The 9,961-nt window shown below is 42.0% G+C and overlaps 1 protein-coding gene across 4 annotated transcripts in view; it reads right to left on the reverse strand.

The window, feature by feature from the left end:
• BCL11B (BAF chromatin remodeling complex subunit BCL11B) overlaps nucleotides 1–8,614 on the reverse strand; it is a 96,900-nt gene extending 88,286 nt beyond the window's left edge. For all 4 annotated transcript variants that reach the window (XM_024202581.2, XM_024202579.2, XM_024202582.2 and 1 more), the window contains exon 1: nucleotides 8,520–8,614. In XM_024202581.2, the coding sequence (XP_024058349.1) occupies nucleotides 8,520–8,577 (58 nt within the window). In that variant the 5' untranslated portion in view covers nucleotides 8,578–8,614. The remainder of the gene's footprint in view (nucleotides 1–8,519) is intronic.
• Nucleotides 8,615–9,961: the final 1,347 nt, after the last annotated feature.

Here is a 9,961-nt window from a genome sequence, read left to right on the forward strand (position 1 = left end):
TAGCACAGACAACACACGCTGTGGCTAGGTTATCGGAAGCACCCAGTGTCATGATTTTACCTGCTTACAACTAATACTTTGGAAACCAAAGGCTTCATCTCCTCACCACCCAAAGTCTAGCAATAACCTGCATACAGATTCTTTTCATCTTCACAGCTGTGAATTGCAGTGTTTAGATATTGTATTATGTCTAAATTGCACCAACATCACACTCAGCAGCACTGGCCGGTTTTAGCTGCCATCAATATTTAATTTTTCTGATCCACATGATTAAAAATCAATTCTTCATAAAAAGAAAGCTGGGGATGGATTAGTAAAGAGAAAAACAGCAGTAACGGGGAATAAAGCTCTACCGACAGAGAGACTCATATTTTTGTATTACTTTTAAGTGAACCTCATGCCTGTGAAAAGTGCATGATGACAGCCCAAGAGATTCAGATTCCCCACTTATCCACAGAACAGCACAGGCAGCAGCTGTATGAGCTTCCCCAAGCTGTCTGGCCAATGTGCCTCAACCTTGACCTGTGGGGACAATCTGTGGGTGTAGAGGACAGTTTAGTCTCTTTGGCCCATTCAGTCTGCTAAGACAGTCACACAAGCATGTCAATTAGTTCCAACTGTGGTAGAGAGGGGCGTTTTTTGCTATGATGTGAACACCTGTCCACTAGGTACTGGACAGAGATCACGGCTTCACATAGCCCACTGCACAGCCTTCAGATGTTAATGATTTTCGATCACTAGACAGCACAGGGACTAGTATGCGGGGAGAGGAGAGGGGAATAACCCATTTAGATCTAATGCATTAGCAAACAGAACACACAGCTGTGAGTTTCAGGGCTCTTCTGCAACACAGTACATCAAACACCTATTTCAGAAGTATCCTGAACCTCTCAGAGCGCAGTTTAACCCTCAGTCCACACCTGAGACAGAACAAACCTCTCTGCCACTGCAGAAAATGCAATAAGGATTACAGTATAAGAAAAATGCAAATGGAAATGAAATAGTAATAACAATGTAAATACCAAACAAAACAAAAGCCAGGCATATCCAAATGTGTACTTGAATCTTGGGCATTTCTCAGATGTAATTTAATCAGAAGCTACACACACACAATGTTACAGAAAGGGGTGATGTATGCTTTCCTAAATAAACTAGATGCTCTTGAAAAAAAAATAAAGATTTACTGCTATTGAGAGCCTAAAATGCATCGGTTCTTTTATAGACCACAAAAGCTGTAAATCTTCACAGATAAAACAGGGATTGTGATGATGTGATATAAAAGCATTCTTTGTTCCCAAGTGAATAGATTTGTTTTATTTAAAACTAAACACACATACAAAAAAGATACTGGATACACAAAAAGAAAAGAAAAAAAACTGTACTGAGGTACAATCTTTTAACTGTATTGGAAAAGAATCCCTGAATTACAGACGCTTAACAAAATATTTAAAAAGCATGATGGAAATTAGGTATTTTGTTTCTCGTGTGGATTTAAACACACAGCTATATTGTTTTTTAAAATTTCAGTCTCCAAAGAGGTTGTGTTCTGAATGAGGCATAAATCACTGTTACTCGTATACAACTTTCTCGAGCCATTTTTTTGACTTTCATTGAAGCATATTCATTATAACATTCAATTAATTTATGGCTTATGCCAGTGGCTTAGTGGAAGGGGTCATAAAAAAGTTAAGTAAACTAGTGATTTTTTTTCCTCCCCCTTAACTTTGGATTCCCTTTTTATAATGTGCTGTCTAGTACTGAGTCTCTGGAAAGTACCCTGGTCACATAACAGCACACACACAAATTATCAGCTGCTTCAGACAAAAAAAACTGAATTTCTTCCATTGAGGCAACTACACAAAAGACTTGCATATGTCAAAAATACAGAACTCAGTCCCTGTGAATGCCATACCATTAATCAAATCCCCGATCTGGTGTCACTTTTGCCAGTAAAATGATGGTATTCTTCTAACCCCCTCCATTGGCGCGTGCCTGCGATGCGTGAAGTGCGTCCCTCTGCTTTAATTTGTTTTCGAATAGCCTGCTTTAGGCATTTTTTATATATTCCTTGGGGAAAGCTGCTGCTGCGTAGAGCTCTAGTGAGGGGATACGGTATAGGCTAGGCAACAGCTTTTTAGGGAGGAAAGCAGTGAGCAAATTTAACTGATGTTTAGAAGCTGTAACTTACTCTGAATACACAACTGCCTTTGAGGGTGCAAAGGAACAGTGCGTAGTGTGCAGCCTGCATAGACACATTTTATGAAAGTAAATAAACATGAAAGAGGAAGGTGCTGTGGTAGCAGCAGCTGAATGAATCATACATTTATCAATGCTTCACGCTGTTATTGATGTCTTTTTCCCCCCTCATTACAAAGATATATATAAATCTATCTGCATATAACAGCGGTACACACTTCGCAAGGCGCTTTTCTGGCACCCGTAACTTTACTATGCATCATGATTCAGCCCCACAAGGCAGCTTACTTTTCCTCTAGCCTTCTCTGAGGCTACCTGACTCTTAACCTTGAAAGACCAAATTCTACAGACAATTCTAACTCAATGTGTTGGGCGCGGAGAACCAAAGAAGACTGCTGCGCTGCAGAACAACCACCAAAAGAAGAAAATGTTCAGCGGAAGTGGAGAGCCATTTTGGTTGTAGTAAGTCTCTTCAGCGAGACTTTTTAAAACGTGTTTCAATCTCAGGGGGTTTCTACCCAACTATAATGTATGGGGGAGGGGAGGTATTATGTCTCTTAGTCAAAATTTACAGTCGTGGAATTGAAGCAAAGCCACAATCAGCAAAGTTTGAGGTTTCTGCAGAAAAGGTTTTCCCATAGCTGGAGAATGTTAGCATCATCAGGGTTTGAGCCACTGTGCTCTTCATCTTCCAGGTCTGTCAAATGAGCTGGCTGCTGTCTATATGCTTCCAACTAGCTCAATTCAAACATTAAATGAAGTAGAGAAATCATCAGATAAATTGCTGGCCCTCTGTACTCAAGAGTGAAGGCTTTTTCTACAGTTGATGACAGCCCTGATCTTTTGTCTGACCTAATTTATTTCTCTTTCAGGTTAGAATAAAACACTCTTTCCTGTCACGGGATAACCTCCACCCACATATTGTGCCCTAAAATAAGAATAAGTCATTGCTATGTTAACAAAACTATAACTTGATGAATTTCTCGGACTTGGTGAGGTAAACATTATATCCTAACATCCAGTGATCAAAGCTTTCTATGTGTATGCCATTAAATTATACGTTTGGGCAAGAAAGTGTCCCACTAAAGTCTATCAACAATGCACAGGCAAACTAAATCAGTGAATGGTAGAAGCCTGTATATTAGCCTATCGCTCATTCCACGGAAAGTTTTACACGTTGTATATGATTTGTGTTTATTTCTTTAGGGAAAGACGTATTTTTATTTACAGGAACTGCGGCCTGTATGTTAAAAGGAGACAAGGATCAAAAGCAATACAAGCTATCCAAAATTTGATACAATCGAGTGGGATTTCAAGCTTTCTGAAATGTAAGCACATACAATTGTATGAATGTGCATGTTCATTTTTAGTGTACACAATCTTCTTCTCTATCTAATATTTGCTGTATGTTTATACATACGCTGGAAGCAGATAAATAGATGCACGTCTTTTTACGATGAATCCATACCTATGGCTATCATCAGCTTTATCTGACAACAACAAACTGAGAATTTAAAAATTATATGTTGATGATAAAAGACACGGTTAAAAACTAATTTTAATTAAAAACTTCTAACTGCAGGAGTCCGTTAATCGGTCATGATTTGTTTAAAAATAGATTTATCTAACTTGCAATCCCACTCATCTAGATCTTTGCATGAAAATCAATACTTCAACTTTACACTTAAAATATTTTGCAGCAACATAAACTGCCTCAGATACAGCTATTATTTCCCAAGCTATTGTATCCCACCCACCAGTACTACAGTACTGGATGATTCAAACCATAATCTACTATGATACAGACTATGAGCTCCCCCTAGTTGTCAACACATGTCACTTAAAGCCAGAGGGCACAATTGAGACTGGCAATTCAACTAAAAGCCAGCAAAGTTTATTTTGGAAAGTATTTTATATCAACAAACAATCCACAGCGCAAAGCAATCTAGATAGGAAATGTGAAAGGGAAATAAATGCCTTGTACAAAGCATTTTTAAACAAAAAGCAAACTCAGTTCTGATAAAAACAACAGAATAGGTGTCAATGGAAGTCAGTCATTGATATCTATAATTTGTACTATTTTACCTAGCACACACTCATCTAAGTCATAATTATTGTCAAATATGCCACTAGACATCCCTTTGTTCAACATAGCAAGATACATTTTGCACTAGACAAGGATTCAACAAACATTACTATTAAACACAGCCACATAGGAAAATCTTAGACTTGTTTGCTAAATGTTTAAATAAGCTTGACAAAATATTCTCTGTATTTGTCTACCAACGAAACAACGTGAAACGCTTTCTTATCCATCGTACAGCTATTTAAATCACTAAGCAAATCAAGCAAAAACTAGGAAGCAATACAGATTCATAATACACAGCCACAACGTGTTGACTTTTTAAAATATGCTATTTTTTAAAGCCAGGAAGGCTATGAAAATGAGCTGCTTTTATCTCATGAGTAAATTACAAATAAATTTAAATAAAATGCATCCCAGAGACTGATAAAGAACACATCTTTTGTATTGCCTTACTTAAAGCTGTCATGTAACATGTCTTTAAAAAACACATTATGCTTTTGTATGCACAGCCATGCGTGTATTAAGAAAAACGCAGCCATCTCCAAAAATCATTTCCTAGCTAATTCTTTAGTAATATCTTACATTCTCAATGTGTAACACTAGGAGAAATTGTTTTCTTTGAAGGCGAAAAGCGCATTAATTGCAGCAAATCTAAATGCATTTTAAGTGGAGTTCTTTGCACTTAGAAGCAATTTGCAAAACTTTTATGTACTAGAAATGTTATTAGTTTTTTCTTTTACTTAAATTACTTTGTACATATATGAATTGATAGGGTAAATTATTAATCTTCTTAGGGAACCTGTTGACCAGTTATGAAAGAAATCTCACTGGGGAACTCTAGTTCTCTATCTGGAATTTTATCATTTTACTGTGCTTTTTTCCTCCATATTTTCTACTGTTTTATTAATTTTGCTTATTTTGCCTTATTCTGCAAAACTGGTAGAAGCAGGCTTTTTACATGGATTCTCTTTCACATTTCCTTCAACTCCAAAAAATAATTCTAGTTTTAAAACACATTTCTCTAGTTTAAAAAATTGGTAAATTGGAAAATAAGCAATTTTAATCAAACCAAAATAATCTTTCTTGGTATGGAGCAGTTCTACAGCATATCATCATCTCTTCTGTATAAGACCTTTTTTCACTTTGTCTATAAATTTAACTAGCTCAGGTACAAGTTTTTGTCTCTATCACTGGATAAAGGTCCAGACTTTTGTTTTAAATTTCTTTTCTCTTTTTTGCATTGCAAGTATATCTATTGCAACACTGTATGAGGAACCTAGAGTGAGGCAAATAGGCCACTCAATTTTGCAGATTATAAATAATAATAATTGTTCCAGTTTTGGAATAAACAAATATATTATATATATATATATATATATATATTGCAGCCTGCATGCTTGGTTCACATTCACTATCTAAATGTTTCTTTGAACACCAACATGAAACCCAATAAATATCAGTGGAACAGAGTCAGAAAACCTTTTTTTTTTTGCACCTTGCACAGGACTCCTATCCACCCTGCAAAGCATTTCTCCTGACAGATGCCAAAAAGGCAGAGGTAAACATCAAATATATGCATCTCAGGAAACAATATCAAATTCATTCTGGGTTGTTGTTTTGGTTATTAGTTTAGGCTTTTTTTCCCCCAGCTACTCTCCAAACTCTCCTTTTCACAGGACAGACACTGGCTCTTTAATAATGAATTAAAGCCTCCTGAAAACTGGTAGGACTACTCCTGTCTGGCAAAACACCCTTCTGAAAGTCTGCAGCTTAGGCTCAGGGTATGTGTGCTAAAATGCCCGCATTTCCTGCTTTCCCCCTCTCCCCCCCAATTGATACCTTTATTTTTTTCTGCCACTATGCAGTATGCATCCTGATTTCTCCGCCAGCTTCCTCAGGATGGAGAGAGAGATAAATACAAGAGGGGAGGGAGGGAAACTGCATGCAGCTTTGCCTTCCATTCCTCGCAGGCTCCCCTCCAAACCCATTGTGCCCGCTGCTTCTTGGAACCCTTATTAATGATTCCCTGTCTCATTATATCCTTTCAAATAAGGCGATATGAAAACAAGATGAAATTGAAGAGCGAACCTACCTGGCTCCCCTCCCTCCCAAAAAAAATATGTTTCTCCCTTTTAAACAAATTCAAACGTGCGCAACAAACCAGATTATCCACAATCCACGGCCCCTTTCAAAACCAAGTATCTCCTTGCAAATGAGACAGAAAATAAGTAGTAGAAATTGCAATTGATGATGCAGATGTTTTTAAAAATCAACAATCACCCTCCCCCCCACACACACACACACACACAAAAAAGGAAAAGGAAAATGCAATTTCCAAACCAGATTTTTTTTAAAAAATAATGCAAATAACAAAAGGATGGGAGAAGAGTCACCTTTTTTTAAATGGGCATGCAAATCTGGTTGCAAAATAACAATGAATTAAAAACACCCCCGCCCAAAAAAGAGTCAAATATCAGATGCATCTTCATTTTGTTGCACCAGGTGCTGGTTGGGGGGAAAAATGGAAGTAAAAAAACGAAGTAACCAGATGAGCTAAAAAAAATAAGAAACTGAAATTTCAGAAGGCAAACGCCACCCAAGATATCTAATAAAAAAAGTATTTCCAACAAATTCTTACAAACAAAATTTATCAGCTGTAACAAAGGAGAGATCGCAACCACCAAATGCTCCTGGCAGATGGCTTCTATTCTTGGTTTTCAGGGGAGGGGAGACTCTCGTATATATTTATTTATTTATTTATTTAAATTTTTTAAAATATAACATAAATATTCGGATTTGCAGCGTTTGAGACTCAGCCCTTGGCTTGCTCCATGCGCAACACTCCTTTAAAAGCAAGTTCGGGACTTATTTTGTTGTTGTTGCTGTTTGCTTGTTATTTGGCTACATTTTTTCCCCCACATCAGATGGTGGGATTTCGGAGAGCCATGCAAGGGAAAAACCTGCCTGCAATCTTCATTGCACCTAGAAGAGGTTTGATTTTTACTGCACTAAAATTGTGCATGGCGAATTAGGGAAATAAACGCTAAAAACAGGGGTGGGAGGGGAGGGAACGTGCACAGAGAAGGTGCAATTGCAGCCGCTTCTGTAACGCGCGCGCACACACACACACACACACACACACACACAACTGCACTGTCCCCCGGATCTTCGTAGAGATGTTACATCTTATTACCTTCTCTTTCTTTTACAATGGGCGCTTTTGCAAAGTGCAGCTCCCACTCCTGCCCGGGCTTTTTTGGGGGGGGGGGTTCCCAGCGTGGATCTAAGGCTCCTGCCTAGTTGCTTTATTGTGATTGTGATTATTAGTAGTATTAGTATTATTTGCTGCAGCTGATGCCTCGTGGGGTAATTCTCCCCACCCCCACCCCCTTGCAAACTGGGTCCTGGCTCGCAGCGGAACACGCCAGCCCACTCGCTGCCATGCCTGGGTCGGTGGCCGGTGGAGGGGCAGGAGCCCCCTCCCGTGCCTTGGCACCTGGGCAGGTCCTTCCGTAGGGGGCTAGGGGAGGGCAGCCGCCTTCCCAGCTACCTGGAGCCTGACAAGCGTTCCGGGCTCCCGCTGCCGCTGCTCTCCCTCTCCGACTTCGCCTCCCCCCCCCCCCCCCCCCAGGGCCGCCCGGGCCCTCGCCCCCCCCCCAGCCGGCGATCTTCCCCAATCCCCCTGCCCGCATGGTGCCGGGGACGGTCCCGGCTTCGCCTCCTTTCCTCCCGGAGCGCGCTGGCCGAGAGGGGCTCCCCGGCGACAGCTCCCTCTCCGTGGGTCCCCCCCCTCCTCCACTCCGTCCTCCCGCCGCTCTCCTCCACTGCCCGCCTTTCCCCCCCGGCTCCCCTTCCCCGCATTTCCCCCGGCCGGCTGTCACCCCGCCGCGTGTGCTCGCCAACTTTCCCCGGCTCTTCCCACTGCAGCCAGCACGCGCGCTTTGCAAACCAAAACACCGAGACCCCACCGCCAGCTCCTTCCCCGGCCCCTTCTCTGCCCCACGCCGCCTGCCGCCTCCCTCCCGCGCCGCCACAGCCTGCAAATTCACTGCAAACTTTGGTTTTCTCGAGTCCCCCCTCCTCCTATCCACATACACCCTCCTCCCTTTAATTCCCTTCTCTCCCCCCCACTTCTCTCTCTGGCTCTAAAGTGACTTACTAGACTTGGCTTTTCCTGGACTTTTCCCCCCTTTTGAGCCTTGATTTCTGATCGTTCTTGTTTCAAGTTCAAACTTACGTGTGATAATCTCTCTTTGTGACAAGTGCTGCGGGTTTCCCTGCTTGCGACGGGACATTGCCCTGGCATTTACACTGGCATCGCCCGGAGAGCTGTACTGGGTTGGGGGGGATGTGTGGGGGGGCGGATCTTCCTCCTCTTTTTTTCGTTCACTCTTTCGTCGTCTTCTTTATTGATTTCTTCTTCTTTTTAAAAAATAAAATAAAATGGAGACAAGAAAACCCCTCTTTTTTTGTTGTTCTGGTGCACCAGGTGGGATATCCCCCTGAATTAAAAAAACATCATCATCAGGAAAGGCTCTTTCTTTTTTTTCTCTCTCTCTCTCTCTCTCACTGTCTTTTCTCCACTGCTTCTGTCACTTGGACTTCCAAATCTCTTCTTGAACTTAGGAGGATTTGCACCAACAGTGACACTTTTTCTCTCTCTCTCCAGAGTGCTTGGCAAATTGGCAAGTGCACTTCTTCCACCAGGAGGGTAAAAAAATCAGGATTTTTTTTTTAAAGTACAGAATGGGGATTGCCCACACACAAAAAAATGCCCCCAAAAATATTTTTTTCAGAAATTGACCCTTGCTGGGTTTTTTTAAAGGGGTAGCCAAAACTGTGTCTCCTCTTTCCCAGTTCAAGTGGCACTGCTTTGCCCTAGTGCTTTTGGATTGCCAATGCCTCTGCACCACTTTGCACTGCTCCCCCTCGCCTGGCACTGGGACTGGAAGGAAGGAAGCCCCCAGTGCAGCTGGGTTGGTGCTGGCTATTACTATTATATATTGCAATGTGAAGATGGCGGAGTCCTGGTTCTCTGGGAGCGCTCTGTCTCTCTATGGCTGGGGCTGCCTCTGTACAATGGGATAAAATTCAAGTTCAAGTGCGGACGTGACGTTTAATCTGCACTAGAGACAAAAAGACCCAGAGAGTAGGAGCACTGGGGGCGACTAGCGGTGGCTTTTTAACATTGTACCCTGCAAGAGAACAAGAAACACACACACACACACACACACACACACAAACTAAAGCACATGCATGGATCGGGAGCAGCTCCGGGCTTTGTGCATTGCCTCCTTCACCGGCACTCCGAGTGCCAGCGAAATAATAATGATCAATAATCACCATAGTGATAAATAATAATCATGCAAACTAAACTAAACTTCCCCCTACCCTGTTTTAAGTGTCCTGTCCGTGCTGAGACCAGCTCTAGCGGGTCGTTCACCCCGGCCGGGGACTCACTAGGGGAGTGACTTGGGGATCTCCCTGGGGCAAAGTGCCTCGATTGGACTTAAATCGGCCAGGGGATTATGCCAGGCAGCGTGGCACCGCCGCCCGGGCTAAGAGAGGTCAGGATCGGAGTGGACAGCTCAGGGCGACGCAGGCAGCGGGACTGAGGCGGGGGTCCTGGCAGAGTGATCGCTCCGCTCTGTTATTAATGATGGCATAGGAGCTCCATGG

Source organism: Terrapene carolina, unplaced genomic scaffold (genome assembly GCF_002925995.2).
Source record: "Terrapene carolina triunguis isolate 2854851 unplaced genomic scaffold, T_m_triunguis-2.0 Scaffold96, whole genome shotgun sequence".
In the NCBI taxonomy this organism is placed as follows: domain Eukaryota; kingdom Metazoa; phylum Chordata; order Testudines; family Emydidae; genus Terrapene; species Terrapene triunguis.